Source organism: Chironomus tepperi, unplaced genomic scaffold (genome assembly GCF_022539635.2).
Source record: "Chironomus tepperi strain 1889 unplaced genomic scaffold, CSIRO-AGI_Ctep_v1 contig_408, whole genome shotgun sequence".
NCBI classification, from domain to species: domain Eukaryota; kingdom Metazoa; phylum Arthropoda; class Insecta; order Diptera; family Chironomidae; genus Chironomus; species Chironomus tepperi.
Genome location: NW_027226530.1, coordinates 1 through 21,066, shown reverse-complemented (window position 1 = coordinate 21,066; position 21,066 = coordinate 1). Strand labels below are relative to the sequence as shown.

Sequence of the window (21,066 nt, the reverse complement as noted above, 5' to 3'; positions counted from 1 at the left end):
TTGACAGTTGTGATGCAAAACAGCTGAGGATGCCAAAAAATCAATTTTTTTTTGCAATTTTTCAGCTTGTTAATGATCTTGAACTAGCACATGAGGTGAATACACGTAATATAAAAAAAGAATCCTGTATGACGAAGGCACCAGAATGTCAAAACTCTAATCAAATTGAATTCAATCCGAAACAGCACACTGTATTTGCTAGCAAACTGCTATATTGTCATATTAACAGTAAGAGGCGATATCTTGATGACATCAGTCTATTTATTATGCGATCACTGCATTGTCCGGCTTGGGAATCAATCAATTTGTTCAACACTCTTATTTTATGACATCAGAAGCACCGTGGATCACATCGCATGTTAATATCTAGTTTATAACTAATTTCAAAGGTTTCCAGTTTACACCGGCTTTTACTATACAGATAACGAGTTATCTAACAATTCCGTTTTTAACAATGATAAAATGTGGAATCTTATCATTATTTTTCATATTTCACCATAAAAAATGTTGATAAAGCCTCAATTCGTATAATTAATTGCCCTGTTAAAAACGATAATAAAATATTATATTAGTGGTGTGGCATCAAATTGGTAACAAAGTTAAGTGAAAATTGTAAGACCTGGTAAGTTATATTTTGACAAAATATTGAGTTCACTGTGAGTTAATTGACATATTGCTTGTGATAAGATTGAAATTTGGAGCAAATAAATGGAGAATTGGAGAAGAAAATGTGGTGAATTGCACGTACAAAACAATTGTTTTTCTATCTTGTCAGTTTTCCTTTAAAATCTTTGATTTTGCCACCAAAAATGCTTGCTTGAGCTACACGTGCTATCAAATCTTTTTTCAAATATCTTAAATTTTTGTCAGCTTTACATTTCATTTTAATTTTGATTCATTTGAGAAATGAAAAATAAAATAAGGCATTCAAGCGGTTTTTTAATTCACGTGCTGTATTTATTTTATAAACAGATCTCTTGTGTTTCCTTTTTTTCTATTTGGGAAATGTTTATTTTACTTTTATGAATTTTATATAGAGCGGATTTGTTGGCATTGGTGTTTTAAAATGTTTTTTGGGGATTAAAATTTCATTTTATGGGATTTTTTGTAATTATTTATATTTTGAAACATTTTTACAGATAATTTAAAGGATTCTAAGCTGCACCAAAATGGGACTATTAAAACGGATGAAAATTTTGACAATATTCACATTTCTAGGTGCCCTTTTATATGTTTTAATATCTGGATCCTCGTCAAAATTATCAATTTTCTCAATCAACTTTAATAGCTTCTTACCAAGTAGTGATGAATCAATTTGTAAAGACGTACAAAATTGGGATGAAATTATGGATTTTGAATGGTTGATGTTTGAAAAACATTCCATCAATAATCAGTCAAATTACCAAGAATCAAGCCAGAACTTTGAAAAATTATTCACTAAGTGCTATAAATACATCAACTATACCCAAATGACACCCTCAAAATTCAAAACTCATCAACAACATATTTTAGACTTAATTAAGATACGGAACCTAAACCTTTCAATTCTTGATGAATCAAGTCTCAATATTGACCTAAATTGTGGCAAATTTCCACTTGAGACAGACTTGAACATCACTGACATTTACTGGCAAGTCAAAAACACAACAAATGGAACTTTTTATCTTTACAATGCTTACTATGATGATCGTAAAGGTGTAAATGGACTTCCATTTGTAAGGATAATAGCACTGATTAATGTTATTGATCCAATTGTCAAAACTTTCTGTCAATTTTGGTATGAAAATGTCAGTGAACCAATTGTTGTTGAAGTTTATGAATATAGATATATATGGAATCGGAAGTGGGGATACAACAAGAAGGGTGCAACTCCATATTTGATATCATGTGAAGTTCCATTGTCACTTCCACCAAGTCATGTGTCATTAGTACAAAGAAGATGTGAAAATGCAAATAATCTCATGAAAGTTAAGAATAAAAGACCAAAAAATAACAAAAAGGAAGCATTCATCGTGGCTGTCAAAAGATTTGAATTTAATGAGGATATATCCCTCCAAATTATTGAATGGTGTGAAATACTCAAAATTCTTGGTGTCAATAAAGTTGAATTTTTCGTTCATTACATCCATTCAAATGTCCTTAAGGTCCTCAAATTCTATGAATCTGAAGGTTTTATGATTGTTAAGTTCATCAAATATCCAAGTGACTTACCAAATGAACGCAAAAAGAATTGGCATCAATACACTCAGAATCAATTGATTTCATACCATGACACATTCTATGAGCACATGTATAGCTATGATTTTATGATACCAATGGACACTGACGAGTTTATAATGCCATTAAGACAGGAAGACAGGACATGGAAAGATCTGATGTTACGAACTATATCAAGAAGTGTTAAAAATGGAAAATCTTATGACTGTTATCCTGTCGATAATCATTACTTCCTGCTTCAAAGTTCTAAGCAAAATGAATCAATCACTGATGTACCAAAGAATCTTTATTTCCTACCAAATATCTACAGAGCTGCGAATTTCACTCCAAATGGTGGAAATGCAAAAACTTTCATGAGAATGGATCGAGTTTTGACTGTCCACAATCACTTCCCATTCTCATGTCTTGATGATCAAAATGATTACAAATGCAAGAGATTTGGAGTATCTAGAGATGATGGTCAGTTGTCACATTATCGAGTCAATTGCACAACAAAGGAGTGTAAGGCATCAATGGAAGATCCAGAAAAAGATGATTCACTTTGGAAGTTTAAAGACGAAATTTTAGAGAATGTTAAGAGTGCAATAAAGAAAATCAACGAATATTCAAGTGGAACTGTTAAAATAAAATTAAGTACTTGAAAAATGTCTATCATTTTGTGCTGTATAGTATGTTGTTGGTGTAGTTCAAGTTTAATTCGTTATTAACTATTCATTTTTACCAACTTTTAATTAATTTAGCCTTAGAACATTTTGAGTCAAATTATCTCTTACTTATTGAACTTATCTCTAAATTATTCATTCCCAAAACCATTCGTTAGTTCCCAGCTACATCTGCATTCCAATAAAAAATTCTGTTTTTAATTTCCAGACAACCTTCATGATCTGTTTGTGAGCTTCTGTTTCTCATTGTAATTTTCCTTTTTTCAATGAATGAATGAGTCATCAAAATTTGAATTCAATAACCAAGGAGGACATATTATGGGTTATAATAAAATTCACACATTGTGTCCAGGATATCTTATAATTTGCATAAAAATTTCACAAATTTGTACAAAGTTGATCTAAAATCTTGTATATTTTGGCTATCGTTTGATTTCAATCCATTTTTAGGGATAAAAATTAACTTCCCGTATTGCGTCGTTTGAATTCATAACTGTCGACTTGAGACAACCAGGCTACGCTTCTGCTCGTGACCTACATTAATGCTTCAAAAATTCATAATTATTTTTTCAACTCAAAACTTTTAAAATTGATTATTCAAAAACAAACTATTAAGCAGCAATTTGAAAAACAATTGAAAACAGCTGAATTAGTAAAGTTATTGTTAGTTAATGTTTATAGCTTGAGAAGAGTACCAGGACAAAAATATGCTCCCATCTGAGAGAAATAAAGGTAAATATGCTTTATTTAAATACATTAAATTTAACATTTTTTTGTTCCCAGAATTTCGAGACTTCCTCATCAAAATGAGCAGATTTCATGGTTCACATTCAGTTGACAAGAGTCAAGTAACTCCAAGAATCATGATTATGATTTTCTTATCATCAATTTGTGTTGTGATGCAATTGAATGGATTGTATCACATCTGGCCTGATTTTATGCGAATTTGTCATTCAATGATGCTTGAACCGATTGAACTTCAACTTTTGACAAGAATAGCAGTAAGATTCCTCAACAATGATGAAGAGCTTGTAGCTAAAATTCACGACACGATTGACAAATTCTATAAAAATGAAGAAAGGAATCAGGAATATTTAAAAATTTTAACATCACGCGTAAAGTTGATTGAATTTCTATCAAAGTTGTATATGCTATTGAACTTTATCTGCTTTATGATCCCACCAATATCCGCGCTGATAATTTCATGGATATCAAGTGAATATATCATGTTGGTACCATTTTGGCTACCTTTTACAGACCCAACAGAGACTTTTGGATTCGTACTTAATAGTACTTTGATGATGTTCTACACTATTATGTTCTATGAGATTTTGATATCTCAGGATCTGTTTATCATCCACTATACTATACAGGTTATACCTATGGGTGACATTTATATCGAAAAATTGAAGAAATTGGGTGAAAAATTGACAAAATGCAGGAAAAATCAGAAAATATTGATAAATTCAAAACACGAATCCTTTAATGAGTTCAAGTTGATCTGTCAAAGCCTCAGCATTCATAAAAATTTCATCAAGCAAATCGAAATCGAAATTAATGATTTAATCAAGTCATTTAATAACTATAATAACTTTATAGCACTCATTTTTCCATACATGCATTACACGACATTCATTGAAATATCAACTAATTCGATTGGAATTGGACTTGCAATTATAGTCGCAACTTTCATATCGGCACCAATTGGAATTTCAATAATATTGATTTTTTCCATACAAGTCTTAATGTCCTGCATCCAAGGAACTATAATTTCTCATCAAAATCAGAAGATTCTCGATGAAGTTTGGAATTTTCCGTGGTATAAAATGTCAGTTTCGATGCAAAAAGTCTGGTTACAATTCATGCATCAATGTCAGAATTCAAATGAGTTGGAAATTATTATAATTGGAGTTTTAAACATGGAATGGTTTACAAATGTCATGAATGGTGCTTATTCTTATTTTATGTATACACTGAATTTTGTAAAGCAGTAAGTTTATGTATAGGCATCATATTTGTTTTGGTTAAGATTGTCTGTTAGAGAATTAGTTCGGAAAGGTGCGTCTAGACATCGCACAAATGCATTCCTAAGCCTATTCTTTGTCTAACTCTAGACTATGACTTTGTCTGAGCATACCCAGCTTCTATAGGCATATATGTTCTCGAGATGATTCACATTGAGATTACCTACAATATGTAGACCACGTAGTCCAATCAAATGTATATTTTCTTTAAAAAAATACAGATTCATTGACTCGACTGACTGATTTATCAATTATAGTAAAACAGAAATAATCGCAAATGAGCAAAATCGTAAACAACGTCCAAAAAAAAAAAAACATTTCAGCCTCAAAGCGCGAATTTTTCTTTCTACTATTCTTATCACATCATGCAAGGCCAAAGCGATGAGCTGTGCCGAAAAGTAAATAATTTGTGTATATGTTTACTCAGTTTAATCGACAATGAAATGAGGGGGAAAAGGAAAGAAGATAGACGACAGACCTTCAGCAGTATCAAAAATGAGATTGTTTAAAATTTATGAGGCAATTTTATTTTCGCATAAAAATTGTTTAAAAATATTTTATTTGATGTGAATCATTTGATATTTCATGGTCGTTTTATTGTGAATTTTTTTAAGGTTTTTAGAGACCCAAGGCTTCGCAGTCTTGGTTTCAAGATTTATTACTTGTCGTCTTGGTCTCGGTTTTGGTCTCTGTCCCAGTCTTAGTCTCGAGATTTATCACTTGTCGTCTTGATCTCGGTTCCGGTCTTAGTCTCGAACATTCATAAAAATCGAAATTTCGAGAAATTTTAATAAAAGGATGTTGTGGGATATTTAGCTAAAGTATATTGAGTCTATTAAAAATTCGAATTATCTTCAAAAAACAAAACAAACCTCAATCAAATTCAAAACGATCCAACAAACCGCAATTCCACAAACACATTCCCATCCTATCTAATAAAATGCAATTTTACGCAAAATAAATCCAATTTCAACCGGTTAGAAATGTAAATATTTTCGCAGATTTCTTTGCTTTTTTCCCTCCTATGTTATGTAAAGCTTCTTCTTTATTGGAACGATTGTACTCATAAACATATAGCATATGGCTGAAATGATAAATATTTCTAGTGATAAACACACAATTTTAAATTCGGAGGAAAAAGAGAAGAAAAATTTGGCCTATTTTTACAATTCAATACGCAATTTTTTCATTCGGAGATGTGCAAAATATAAATTTTATTTATTTATTTTTTTTCCTATGGGGTGTTGTGTGTATTAAGACCTGCTGAGTGACAGTAGATAAGGCAGTTCTTAATATGAAAAAAATTCTCTTCCTGATTCTTCGGTGATTTTTTTTTACCGAAATTGAGGTATGCAAATAAATAAAATTTGCAACCTCGAATTCCCTTTCGTGATTCTTTTTTAGATAAAAAAATCGTATTTACATCTTTTTATGTGTATGTGGAGTGGTGAACGTGAAAATTGATATTTAATGAATCTTCTTTGTGTTATCATAGACGAAAATGTAGGAAAACTGAAACGTGAATTGTAAATTAAGAAGAAAAAATATTTACTAGAAAATTTAATTTTTACTATCATCAAATGATCTCATGAAGAATACCCTCCTGATTAAGGGTAGGACAAAAAGGTATTCTCAACATTTTGGTTAATGATGCCGAAGTTCAGTTACTTTTTAGAATTATTGAAAATAAAAATGAGTTCAGTTTTTAATAAAAAGATCGATTTCGAATAGTTAGTCCGGTTTCTAAGAATTAGTGCAGTTGTAGGATAAGTTCAGATTCTAGGAAAATCTAATATTAAATAACATAATACCCTCCTCTGATTGCCAGCATTGACGAAGCCAAAAAGTAGCAATATCACTAAAGATATCAACGAGAAAATGATGATATCGAAAATAAACAGCTCATCACATGACTGAATGAATAACAATAATAAAAAGAAGGAAGTGAATTTTTTTGAGGAAATTCGAGCATGAAATTGAGAATGAAAAATGAGAAAATTTGTAGAAAAAAAAATTTATTGACACAATTTTTGTGCTATTTTCTTCAAAAACAATTATCGTTTAAAAAACGTGCAGTTAGAAAAATTTATGAATTAAAAAATATATTTTTTTTATTTGCACAGTGAAAAATGGAAAGAAAAAAGAAAATTAAATTGTTTATGTTCGTCGCTCTATTTTTCTTTTGTATCTTGTTTACACCGATTTTATTCTGAACGGATGGTGGAAAAAGGAAATGAGAATTGAGATTGACCGTAAATGCTTATGTTTACTATAAGTTTGCCATTGAGGCTAGTTTTGGGCATTTAAAAAGTTCTAAAATTCTTTTAATTGCACATGCAATAATTTCAAAGTTGATATTGTTGAAGTTGACTGCAAAATACGAAGTTATTTTCCATTTTTTCAATCTACTCGACTTTAAGCTATGTGATTTAAAAATGACTCACTTCTTCCAATTTCTGTTTAAATTTCTTTTATTCTTATCAAAAATATAATTTTTATGGCGTGAGGGCTCGCTTCATTTTCTTGTCTGTCTATTGAAGCCAATGATAGCAAACAAAAAGATGTTCATTAAATTCGAAAAAAAATTTTAAGTTGATGGACTTCTCTAGTTGAAAATTATATGTATTTCTGTTAATTTAGCATTGCTTAATATAGTTCCTAAGTGCAATAGATAGCTGAGTTATTCGACAAATAAGTATGAAGGAAATCCTTAATACCCTTCTTTGCACATCTCTGCTTATTGCAATCGTTTCATTACTTTTTAAATGTAAACAACTAATTTTGAAAGACATTTTTTCAAAAATAAAAATTTTGAAATTTCAAAATGTGAAGAAAAACAATTGCGCAAAAATTCATATTGCAATAAAAAATAAGGACAATTTTTATTTCTGTTTACCAGCCTTTGTTTTAAAAAGGAAACGAAAAAAATACTTTTTTTTTGTAATCGAACATATTTGACTGATATGACTGAAAAGAAATGAAATCAAAAGAACAAAATTATTGCCGAAAAGTCATTAAACTTTATTAAAAATCAGTTACAAGAGATTAAGTCAGATTTCAAGATGAGTTTAATTCAAGATTAAGTTCAGTTATGTTTCTGTATTCTGTATGGATTAGACAGAAATTAGTCTTCAGGATCTTCTAATTTAGAGTAAGTTTACATCAAGAACTAGTTCAGTTTGCTTCAAAAAATAAGCATGTCTTTTAACAGGTATCAAAACAAAAATAGTAAAAAAGCGTGTAATAAATAATTAAGATTAAAAACCAATCAATATCAGATTAGTTCAATTCATGTCATTGCTCTTATAATCAGCACCCACTCATATGGAAAATATTTGTACTCGAATATTTTACGCTCCCCTTGTATCACATTCGTAAATACATTTTTGATTACAGAAAATATATATAGGCATGTACATATATGCTAGAAATATATCATGAAGGAGGGGGAAGCGGCAAAAAAGGGAAAAGATTTATCGCACAATTTCAAATTATTTTATGATTTTTTTTTTTTCGTTATTTACTTACATTTTGCCTACAATAATAATTCAAGCTTCGTAAATTTATTCGTATATGAGTGAAAATAAGTAATCAACATGTTTATTTCAGATAAAAAATTTATATTACCAGCTGTACATTGTGAAATATTAAAATAAACATTTACTTATGAGTGAGGCTAGATGAATAAGTTGGAGATGTTTTGTTGGAATTTATTGGAAGTAGACTTTCAGGCGGATTTAAGTAAATTATTCACGAAAGCTCAGAATGAGCTGCATAATTGATTTTAAAAATTTCGGAATGAGTTTAGTTTTGAAATATGCTTTACTTTAGATGTAGCTATTCAGATCATTGAGATCCAGAGCTGCGCTAGGGCGTTTGGCGGTTAATGATTGTCAAACGAGTGACTGTGCGCCAGAACACTTCACTTAGTAAACCTAAAGTTTATTGTCTTTTGTCAATAAAGGTAGACTGAGAGCCGCGTTTCCACAGCATATGGTTCGTGACAGATGAAAAGGTTTCTCCTGCCGAGTCTCGAACTTATGACAGGTTGGTCGGCATCACAATAATTAGGTACCGAAGTACGAAACAATTCCACCACCGAGCCGCTTCGACTCGCCTGATGTGGTCAGTATACATTTAGTTTCAGGACATGGATAACTTCATTTCGTGGATATACATGCATTATCTGTCCCAACTTTATCAACATTGATTCCATACCTATCCAATAATTTCACATCTAAACGATATTTATTTCGTGTTAATGATTACACAAAAAGTGACGATGTGACTATATGCAAGATTATGAATATATGGAAAGTTAGTCATACGAGGCACAACAAGAAAAATAAAATCAGTAGACGTGCAATTTCAAGCGTAATAATAAATTTTTCTCTCAAATTTTTGTTTTTGTTGTAAACAGCACAAAAAATTCTCATATTTAATTTTGTCTGATGATAAAACAAGGCATTGACATTTCCGATTAGTGCAGACTATGAAAATTCGGGTGATGAGCCTCTGGTAAACAACAATTTGTAAACAATAAAATTGTCGCCTGATTTTCACCTGAAAATTCACGTTTAATAAATCAATTTTCAAGTCTTAAAATAAAAAAAATTAACAAAAAAAAAAAGGTGGCGGACTTATTAACACGATATAATTTGTTTAGCATTAATTTACATTCATTAACTCGTCATCGTGAATTGATTCTACTTTTATGCGGATGAAATCAATTTTTGCTATTTTTAATTCAAATTTTTTGCTTACATCAAGTAATTTTTATTATTTATAGCAATTTTGTTTTGACAAATTATGTGATTTGTTGACAGATTTATTGTGTGAATTTTTATGTAAAGCGGCTTTTGTCAGCTAACTGTTGACTTAATTCTTCCTCAAAAACAGAAGGTGAAATCGAGTTCTTTACATTAAATATTAAAAATTTGTTTGACTTTTAACTGAATTTTGAGATAAAATAAGCTAAAAGTTTAGCTTAAACTGATTGCCTAGCCAAATTACTGTACCCTTACTACTAAACTAACTATACCTTAGTACACAAGTCCTTTACGAAAACAAACCTTGACATAAAAATCTTTTGATAAAGAGCGAATTTTTCAATTCTTTTACGTCAATCATCACCTAAAAAAATTCGCTTCAAAAAATTTTTTTAAAAAAAAAAAATTAAGTAGGTCAGTTAGATTACTTTAACCACAATGTCTGAAGTCATTCCTTTTTTAATCATTTCGAAATGTGTGAATGCTTCACATAAAATTAATCTCAATGAATTTAGTTTCCTGTTATGATTACCTAGTTTTCATATATTTTTAACAGAAATATTTGTTGCTGATAAGATGGCAAAAAAAAACAAACAAATTTCAAGGACATTGAGATTAATCGGATTTGATTATGTGCTGCATATGAAATGACTTAGGCAGCTTAGTTGAAAAATGAATCAAACAGGCTTAACATTAAGACTTTCACTAATCCAATAAGTCAATTCAAGGAACTATGAAGAAACTAGATTTTTGATATTTATAGTAAAATAAAACCATTTATCAGACTCTAATATCCTTAATTCAGCCTCAACTCCTTTTCTCTATCATCCACGTCATTCAACATCTTTTCCTGTATTTCACAACCACGAAATCAGTCATCGACATTTGATAAGCTTTCCGTACACCGCAAAGTTATCACCCAGCAAAAAAATAATTTGTGTAAGACAATTCCATCAAAACTGACGTGGTAATGACTTAAATATAAAATTAAATCTGGAACAGTCTCGATTTTCATGAAGCAAGATTATAATGACATTAAACTTCTTTTTGTTTAAAATTCGCGGCTTTTTGTGATAAGACGGACAGGAAATTTCATTTTAAAATGAATAATTCACTTGCTGGTATTACTGGATTAATGTGGATTTAAGTTGAGATGTGAATAACATGAGATGATTTTAGAACTGATGTCATTAGGGTTGAATAAGAATTTTGGAGGATTTTTTTAAGGCTGATTGGGATTGATGTTGATTATAGAAAGTTGAGGTGAACTAAACAAGATTAATCTGTAAATCTATTGCTAATTAACATATGTATACCGATGAAAAACTATTTGGAAGATGTAGAAAATTGGATTTCAACCCCCATTTCACTTAGTGAAACTCCTCAGGTACGAGGTTTCCGTCAATAACTGCGTTTCTATGGAATTTTAAGATTAATATTCATCCTATCGAATAAATTGTACTATTCCATCGTGATCAAGTCTATCTTGATTGTCATCTGAAGTTTCAACCTCAAGCAGTCGAACCTTAGCCCAGCCCATAGAAATTGAGATTTAATCTAACCAATATCAAAAGATATAACCCTTTTAAGCATTCCAACACCCCAAGAAAAGCTCTAATACACCTAAAAAATCTACAAATTTAAATTAATCTCATCAAGTACACATGAACTTAAATGAATAACTTATCATCAACATTAAATTAAATTAAATTAAATAAATCAACCATTCGGAGCTCAATTAACTCATCAAATTAATTGACCTTCAATGTTGAATCTACTTCTTATATATATAAATTTTATTCATACATAAATGTAAGTCTTGAATAAACATTTCATCTTGTTTATGTGTCATAAACATGAAGTTCTAACTATATCATTCGCCGTTTGTACATGATTTGTTGTTGGACTGTACTTACTTTGCTACTGAGAATGTGTTCGGCTTTTATGTATTTACACTCTGTATATTTTCATCTATTTCTGTTCTTAGATGCTGTATACATTTATTTATTCATTCTTTGCGATAAGTTTCTGTGCATTTCAGCTATGTGCTGTGATTATTCTGAATTGAACTACTATGTAGATACTAAAAGTCAATGCTTAGCCAGAAATTTTGGTCTCTTTGTCTGTTAGGGAATATTACAAAATGTGCCAAAAATCAGCTGTTAAATATAAAATATTTCATAATTGACTAAAATCAAAACGTATCAAAATCTGCCAAAATTCTGATTCTTGCATAATTCAGCCACATTTACCCAATTCTATTCAATTACCCCCCTCTACCCTGAGCATAATAAGTGAACGTCTCCTTACGAAATCCTTCAAACTTCCATTAAATCTACAAATCTTCTAAAACTTTTATCCATACAATCTCTACATCTCATTCATTCACTTTCAACTCAATAAATTCATTTCCATTTCATCCTTCAACTCCATTGACCGTTTAAGCAAAATCTAATTTTTTATACATAAAGTTTTTACTGTATTTATCTAATGTAAAAGTTGTTGCAGCTTCTGTATTTACTAAGTAAATCAATAAACTTTCATATAAAATTACTGTCAATGTGGTTGTATAAATAAACAGCTGTTCGGTATTATTTGATATATTTTTATACTGTACAGTATGAACATTTTGTGTAGCTATTCAAAACTTGACTGTGTAAGTGCTGTGTAAGTACAGCATAGAGCAGAATAGAATATGAAATTAGAAAAAGATAGAAAGAGGTGTAGAATATATGCAGAAAGTTTCTTATTACTTTGTGCTTATTTATGGGACTTTTATGAGGAAAATTGAATTTAAAATCATAAAATATTAAGTAATTATAAATAATGAAGATTTAAGAGGTATACCCTTGAGCCAAAATGGAAAGATTTTCATAGGAGAATAATTTTCCGTCCGAATAAGGAAGATTTTTGAAAGAAATAGGAAGATTTTTTCTATGCACGAAAAAAGAATAGTCGAAGGATAAGGAAAGATAAGGAAGATATTGCCAGAAAAAAAAAGGTTGCATTTTCTAGCAAAAATCTGACGAGATCTTATACGTACGACTTTTGCCAGAATTTGCCAGACACAATTTTTGATAAAACGTCAAAATGTCTTCCAGTTTTACGGTCCGATTGTGCAAGATAAATCTTGCAAAAATCGGATAAAAAAGTCTTTCGAATATCGGACATAAATTGAAAGATTCTTGAACGATGTTGCCAGATATTTTTTGATTTTTTTTTTGAAATTTTCAGAAAATCTTATAAGTTATAAATTTTTGATTTGAACAAGATTATTACCGTACTTTTTTTACTAGATTAACTAGAAGTAGAGATTTCGGTTTCTCGTTATTAAATTATCTTGATTTTAAACCCAAAATGATTTGATTATTAGTATGACTATATTGCATAAAGGGAATTCGACAATTTCCTCGCAATGCAGCTTCTAATTAGTAGATTATGATGGAGAATTAAAAAACAAACTAATTACAAATTATTGATAACGCCATACGTTAAAAAACATCAATTTCCGAATCTTAACGAATTCAATTCATTCGCATGTGAATAAGAAGTGAATAAAATACACTTAAACTAAACATTTTAAAAATGTAAAAAAAAAAATTTTTCTATAAGTACAATATAAATTTAATTCAAACAGTTTTATTCCGAATATAATTATATTTCATGTTTGAAATTCACTGGTAACTTATATATGTCTTTTGCCATTTTTATAAAGTTATATAATTTCAGATAGCGGTAGCTCAGCGGTTAAGTGTACGACTTCAAACAATCTTCAAATCAAGCGATCCTAGGTTCGAATCCCAAGACAAATCTGGCATAATCTGGCAAAAATCGGACGAGTATAAAAGGTTTTAAAAAGATTAATAAGCTTGTGAAGTATATGAGAAAGATAAAAAAGATGTCAAAAATATAATTTTTAAAATTTTTTAATAAAAAATCTTGCAATATCTTCCAAAATCTGGCAAAAATCGTCCAAAACTTGCATGCAAGTTAGTCAGGTTATGGACGATTTGTCTGGCAAAATCTTGCAAAAATCGGACCGATAAAAAAAATCGGTCCGATTTATAGCTTACTTTCTTGCATTGTCGTGCAGTTAAGGATTTTCAATGTATGGAAAATCTTGCAAAGTCTGGCAAAAATCGTTCTCGGGCAAAAATCTTGCATTCGAATTCTGGCAATATCGTCCAAAAATCTTGCCATTTTGGCGCTAGGGTAAGGTAGTATTGGGAAGGATAGGGAAGGATAGAGAAGGATAGCGAAGGATTGGGAAAGCTACAGAAGAATAGGGAAGGATAGGGAAGAATAGAGAAGGACACAAAAGAAAAGAGATACATTAGATTTATAGAAACAGATAGGAATTATGACATGGACATCTGAAACCATAAAATCATCATTAATACAATTTTTATACTTATTAATATATTTTTTGTAATTTTAATTTGATGTATTCTAGAGACTTTACTGTAATTTATTAAATTCTAATAATTAACACTTTAAAACACTCAGTATAAAAATTGACACAATCACACCAATGCCCCTAGTACCCTACACCTCCTCCTCACAATTTCCCTATGTTACTACACTAAATCCATATAGTAAATGTCTTAGTATCCCTACATTGTAGCTACACGATATACTCTGAATTAAGTAAAATTTCCCTTAACTTATGCAACCAATTCATTTTTCAAAAATCCACAATGCATGCTTGTTACTAAGTAGGAAGTAACCGTTCCGCAAAAATACGTCACACAATGACTAATTCTACAAGCTAGTATTTCAGTATTTCAGTAAAAAATGGTAAAATTACAATTTAGAGAATTGTATGAGCACATTTGATCGTGAACATGAACATTACAAAAGAAGAAATGGAAGTAGAAACGTGACAGAACATGCGTTGTCTTGTTTATTTGCAGCTGTTATTCGTTGCTCAGGTTTTTGCGAAAATATTTTAAAATTAAACAAAATTATGAAGAACAGCGGATGAAGTTGACTGTTTTTTTGGGGATTGTCAAACACGTTTTAGTATCTTTAGTTGCCGCGGAAAAGGGCGATTGGTTTTTGATGACGACATCAGTGACGGTTGGGAGGATTGACTGAAAGCATGCTTTTACGTATAGATGACCTGATCGAAAGATGACTTGGTGACAGAAAATATTTTAACGGATTTCCGGCACCGACGTTGAACTGATTACAGGAAATGTGGACATAACTTCAGTTATCGATGACGAATTCTCTGGGATTTCATAATTTTATTTTATAACATTTAAGGGTTTTTTTCACTTTTTTTGTGCAGATTTATGTAACTATTGGATAGATTACGGTATTAAATTTGGGGAAAATTTTTGATTTTTCGTTTATATTTTGACACTCATGAAAAATGTCGAAATATCATGTCCATATCAAATTAGATAAGTCTTTTAGTCTGCTCGTCCATCATCAGTCGAGTAGTCAATGTATTTTTGCCAATTAAAAATGTAAAATAATTGTGTTAATCATCCGCGTTTATTGCATCATAACTAAAAACATGTCACATCATGTTCGATGACTTCAGCAATTATCATCACTATTTCATAATATTTTTCATTTTTGAATTTTCTCATGACAATTTACGGTTAATTTTCACCATCCACGTTTTTTTAGAAGTCTGTTAGAAACATCAGATTTTGTAAACTTCTAGAATGATCGAAAACGTGTGTGATTCAGTTGCTGCGAAGGTATTTGACCATTTTTTATGATGTATAAAATATTACTTTGATGGAAGATTTAACTTAATTTAAGAAAACATTTATTTTAATTAGAAATCATTAGATATGACTATTAGGTTTTTAAATTCATTAAATTTATTTAAGAAACAAGTTTTTCTTTGAAATTTTTCACAGCTATTGAGTTTTATAAATAAATTTTTAAATATAGCAAAAAATAGGTGAACAACTAGGGGCCAATTTCTCTGGTAATTTTACGGTAAGGTATAGATACACCACTTGTATGGTACAGTAGTACACCTGATATGACCAAGTGGCTTGCCTGTACCGTGCGAATGGGTAATCTATACCGTAACATTGGTAAACCACTGCCCTACCATCGTATGATTCAGGAAAATATTTTTGTCACACCATGTGAACTACATCAGAGGTGTAACTATATGTAAAGGTAACTATACTGTACCATACCATACCATGTTGTACCGTACCATACAGTATCAGTGTCGGAGAAATTGACACCAGCAACGAAATTGGCTATTTAAAAAAATTAGACAAAATTAAGTTTTTAGCAAAAATGTATGCATAATTATAAATGCATTAACACAATTAATGCAACAGTGCAACTTGACAAGCAGTTCGACATCCAATTGCCCTCAAATCATTATGACATTATCCAAGTTCCGGACTTTCTCTAATTCAATTCTTGTTAAACCATTGACTAACATTTCAAGATTTAAGGTTTGGTAATCCTCACAAAGTGTGTAAGATGACTCAAATTCAATTTTAGTAGAAGCTTAAGAATGTCTCACGTTTAATTGATAAGAAATAAAGATGTAAAAAAAACGACTAATTTTAAAAATTAAAAGGAAGTTTGTGATAATGAAGAAATTATACTGTTAAATAAAAATATATTTTAACGATAAAAAAACACGCGCGATCCAGATACGCTGTATTACAGTCATGTCTGATGAATAACACGTAGACTTATTAATGGACCAATTTATCAAAATTAGCTTTAAAAGTTATTTTTAAAGAAATCGTTATTTAAGTTTGAAGTCATATTGCCAAATCCAACTCAACCAGGGTCTCGCTTATTTTGGGCACTTCTTTATGACTCATTCAACTAGTGTACTTTTCATCACAGTGTATCATAAAAAAACCCTATTCTAAATTCTATATCATCCTCTTTGTATTACAGCAATTCCGCGTCCTTATTGCATCAGAATACTTCCTAAAACTTAGCTAAAGTGATTCATCCTTCAAAATTATTTCATCAGAAAAAAACAATCTGAATTCTAACGTCACATCAAATTACCTTTAATTATCTTACATATATTAGCATTCAATGAACAAAAAAAAATATTACGTGAGAAAATTAAATACAATTAAAATTGACTTTTGTTTGGAATTTTTTTAACTTGCATTTTTTTCATATTGTTTCTATGCAACTTTGCTAGACATTCTGGCATCGATTTTATATTGCTGATTGTACGCATGTGGATTTAGATTACGGGATTGAATGGAATTAATCGTATTTTTTGTGTTTTAGAGCTTTCCGTTTGAACCATATAATAAATTGAAATAGAACAGTTTTATTATTTTTTTGACAGCCTGTCTTGTCCGTTTGGATTGTGTAACAGCATTTGGTGCAGTTTATGACAAAGACCGTTTGGGAGCATTGAAGATCCTTTAAATATTTTTAAAACTTTAAAGAATAGTTTGTATCATAATTTTGGGATAGTTAAAGGCAGTTGTGAGCAACCTGTATGCCGCGTCTGGTATAGGCTGTTTAAGATCAATTAAGTCCAATTAAGAGCATATTCGAAAATACGCAGAAGTTTAGGAATGTTTAGAACCTTTTGGACTTTTTAAAGCCTTCGGAACTTTCCGGTCATTAAAAAAGTTTCGAAATATCTCCAAACTTCTTCCAAAAACACACAATTTTCAAAGTCTCTAACCACATTTTCATCTAAACTTTCTATATTATTATCAGCACGTGCTTTTATTATTCATTATTCATTATTGTATTATCACTACATTTTTTTTTCTCTATTCAATCTGAAAACAATTTTTGTTATTCATGTTATATATTTTTTAGCATAGCAACTGAATGCTTAAAAATTCACGTTTACTTTTGTGAATGAAAAACAGCTGTACACGTTCGATAAATAGGCATGATGAAACGAAGATGAAATTTAAGAAATTTAAACTAGAACTTTAATTTGGAATAGAAAATTCAAAATTTTGGCATTCCTTCTCAATTTGTCACTGCCTTATCATCCAATCAGTTACATCATTAATAGCAATAAATAGTTTCATTTTCAAGGGTTTAACGAAATAAATTGGGACAGTTGATGCGGATTTTAAATAATATGAGAACTGATATGATAAAATGTAGATTATGAAATATTTTATTCAGAAAATAAGAATGACAGTTGTTTGCTGAAACATGTGTCAATTTCAAGTATTGCACTTGATTCTAATTAAAATGGCACATTTATTTTTGTATGATAAAAAAAGTTTGCAATATTTTATGTGGAATTATGAATGATGTCATGAATGAGCTTATCAATAGCTAAATAACAGAATTAATATATGGTTATGGTTTCCTCTAGATTGCAATATCGGCTACTTTGATTACAGCAGTTTAATCAAACGTGCTATAAAATCAACATTAGTAACAAATATTTCAGTCTAAACATTTTTTAAAAAAGCAATTAATTTAATCAACATCAGACTCAACGACTTCCGCTGTACAAAGTACAATAATTTAAATGCCAATCAAAATGCTCATTCAAGCTTGTCTGAGATAATAAAAGCAATTTAACGATTCAACAGAAATCAAAGTTCATCATAAGATTCATCGTTATTTAGAATAATCGTTTGATTATTGTTGTTTTTACTGATTATTAGTTGCATTACAAGCTATTCTGCATTACGTGCATTATATCAGGCTAATTGAATGTTTGATCTAAGAGCTGACCAGAAAATGCGATAGGAATTTTAAAATAAACTCAGTACTGCTTAGGGGCAACGTTGGATTTTCACAAAAAAATTCTGAATATTCCCAGTAATCGGCTTCTCAGTATTATTGCCCAATAAATTACAAAATGGACCATGAAAATACATATGAGGACATTAAATCAGTCAAATCAAAAATAAACACGTCCATCAAAATCAATAACTTGTTATAATTATTTTTATTAATTTTTGCAATTTTCTTTGTCGTCTGGGACTGCCGCAACAAAGGAAATTAATTAAATTACTGATAAAAAAGCGAAAATTTATAAATATTATTTTAATCGGGTTTTCAAGAACATGTAGGACAACAGTAATATAGGTAGAGGCGAAAAATGTCCTGGTTTTTATATGAAGTACAAAACTAAAAAGTTATGAAAATTGACCAATTGAGACAAAAAGATATTTTTTGAGAGAGGTACAGAAGAATAAGATGAATCACATGGTAAAATTCAGCATCGCTACCTCAAAGTACAAAAATTTATTCAAATCCTTTCAAAAACTCCAACAGATGTTCACGCATTTTTAATCACCCTACAATTAAATCAACAAATGATCGTCATAAATGTCGCCATAAAACAGCCTTTTGTAACTAAAATAAGTTTACTCCGTTATCAACACATGGTTGACTTTCAATTGTTCTGATTTCATTCGATCTACAATAAACTGGATTTTTTTAATTTCAATACTAATTTAAGACCATTATCAGCAAACAAGTGAGAGGGATGAATTGAAGACTGATAACAGCTGAGCACTTAAGTGTGAATTATATTTTACGTAATTATACGTGTTATCACGTATTTTTTCGAACATTGGCCCTTTTGGACTTGGTAAAATAATTATAAATTTACCCGAACAGCACAAGTCAAGCAATAGGTCACCGTGGCTGTGACATGATGTTGTCTGATTTATATTGAATCCGGCATCAAGTCACGTCATACTAAAATGTTTACCAATAATTTAACTTTATGGATAATAAATTCAAATTGAATCAATACACATGCTCAACCATTTGTGCAGAGCTGAATTCAATCATGTTCAATGATAACGTTTTTACTATCAGCTTAGCTTAGGTCATGCAATAACATCATCTCAAGATTATCACCTATTATTCATCAGAAATATATAAATAACGAGAGGAATACAAAAACTCAATTTTTTGAACTATAAAATTCACTCAAAATTTTAAAATTTACATTAGTCGATAATAAGAGCTCAAGGTTTTCAGAATGAAGTCCCTAATCAAGCAAATTTTGCTTATTTTAGCTCTAATTGCAATCATTTACGAGTGTCATGGTCGTGAAATCAGAAAAGAAAGATTGAGTCGCATTTATAGCACAATGCTTATAAAATCGAAGCGTACTGATAAAAATGATGTCATAAATGGAATGGACTACAATTGTGTTAAAAACTTCTTTAAACTTCCACAAAACGGGGATATGATAATGACGGAAATGGAGACACCCGTTTTCATGATTGCTGCTTTGCTAAAATGCTCCGACGAAAATAAAGCTTTCGAGTATGTTTTAAATCAGTTTGTTCGCAGACATATAAAAGAAGAACTTCCATGCCTTCAGTTGTTTTTGAAGACAGTCGAGCCAGAATCAAAATTGATTGAAAATTTTAAAATTTCTAAAAATGATGCTGATAAATGCAATGAAGATGCAATATTGGATTCAATGGTAGAACAACAAAAAATATTTGAGGAAGATATTGGACCATTGAATGTTTATACATGTGGAGTATTTGATGGAGCTAATGATTTCCTCAAGTTTCTTGCTAAAAGTGCTATAATTAGGTTTGGAGATATTAATGACGAATTAAAATCTTCGGAAATGAAGAAAGTTAAGGATTATTTTTTGAGCACAATGTTTTCTGTGATTAATTGTGTTTTTAAGCGTTTTGAGGATGATCCTACAGGTATGATAGCCAAGCTTACCAAATTATTTATATTAAATATAAAAATTTTTGAAATTTTTTTTTTTTTGATTTTCGTCTTAAAAACCCAAGATAAACTTTTTGAAAAAGGTATTCTCCTTCCCCAGGATACGCCCCTTTTTCAATTTCATGAATCAAATTTATATTGTTAAATTAAAAAAATTAAATTTTATTTCAATATTAATCCACAGCATACTTTATTAACGATACCTTGAGCTACTACTTTAAACAAGATTCAGTACCAACTGACCCAAATGAAGAAGATCCAAATGGCTACAACAAGCGTCTTTTAAAAGTGGAAGAAACTATTGACAATAATTAAAGCGATGAAAATTAACTCCGCCAAAAAAATGGCACAAAGCATTCCTTGAAGTCGAAGCTCTCCTCATAATCGCATCAGCAAAGTCAGCTTCATAAAAGTGATCCCTTAGTCTTCTCAGACTTGTTTATTGATTTTGGTTTTATGAAGGTGATAGATCAACAGATTTTTTCTATGTGCCAAATATGCTTTACAAAGTTGGAACCAACATCAAAACTTGCTGTGATTAATGATATTGATGAACGTTATCAAAGATTCTGCAGACATATCTCAATAAGTCTTCATCCTTTTCAGATATCTAGAAATTATTGCTATTGATAAAGTTTTCTGGATGTGGAGTGAGACAACTTGTGGCGTATTGACTGATAATACTTCAGATTTAATTACACTTAAAACTGCTTTGTTGGTGTGACGGAT

General features: G+C 30.2%; 3 protein-coding genes across 3 annotated transcripts; all 3 read left to right on the top strand.

Annotated features, from left to right (window-relative positions):
* The first annotated feature begins 402 nt into the window (after positions 1-402).
* LOC139096822 (uncharacterized) lies at positions 403-2,858 on the top strand. The gene is made up of 2 exons (XM_070648578.1): positions 403-744; positions 1,140-2,858. The coding sequence occupies exon 2, from the start codon at positions 1,170-1,172 to the stop codon at positions 2,856-2,858; it is 1,689 nt and encodes a 562-aa protein (XP_070504679.1). The 5' UTR covers positions 403-744; positions 1,140-1,169.
* A 699-nt stretch (positions 2,859-3,557) lies between these two features.
* On the top strand, positions 3,558-4,914 carry LOC139096886 (uncharacterized). The gene is made up of 2 exons (XM_070648639.1): positions 3,558-3,611; positions 3,663-4,914. The coding sequence occupies exons 1-2, from the start codon at positions 3,587-3,589 to the stop codon at positions 4,871-4,873; spliced, it is 1,236 nt and encodes a 411-aa protein (XP_070504740.1). The 5' UTR covers positions 3,558-3,586; the 3' UTR covers positions 4,874-4,914.
* A 14,687-nt stretch (positions 4,915-19,601) lies between these two features.
* LOC139096845 (balbiani ring A 67 kDa protein-like) lies at positions 19,602-20,657 on the top strand. Its single transcript, XM_070648601.1, has 2 exons — positions 19,602-20,312; positions 20,522-20,657. Exons 1-2 carry the CDS (start codon positions 19,622-19,624, stop codon positions 20,650-20,652), a joined length of 822 nt encoding a protein of 273 aa, XP_070504702.1. The 5' UTR covers positions 19,602-19,621; the 3' UTR covers positions 20,653-20,657.
* The last annotated feature ends 409 nt before the right edge of the window (positions 20,658-21,066 follow it).

Coding starts and splice junctions, on each gene's coding strand:
- LOC139096822 (XM_070648578.1), top strand. CDS start 1,170: ATGGGACTATTAAAACGGATGAAAATTTTGACAATATTCACATTTCTA.
- LOC139096886 (XM_070648639.1), top strand. CDS start 3,587: ATGCTCCCATCTGAGAGAAATAAAG. Junction 3,612..3,662: donor CCCATCTGAGAGAAATAAAG/GTAAATATGCTT, acceptor TTTTGTTCCCAG/AATTTCGAGACTTCCTCATC.
- LOC139096845 (XM_070648601.1), top strand. CDS start 19,622: ATGAAGTCCCTAATCAAGCAAATTTTGCTTATTTTAGCTCTAATTGCA. Junction 20,313..20,521: donor TTTTGAGGATGATCCTACAG/GTATGATAGCCA, acceptor ATTAATCCACAG/CATACTTTATTAACGATACC.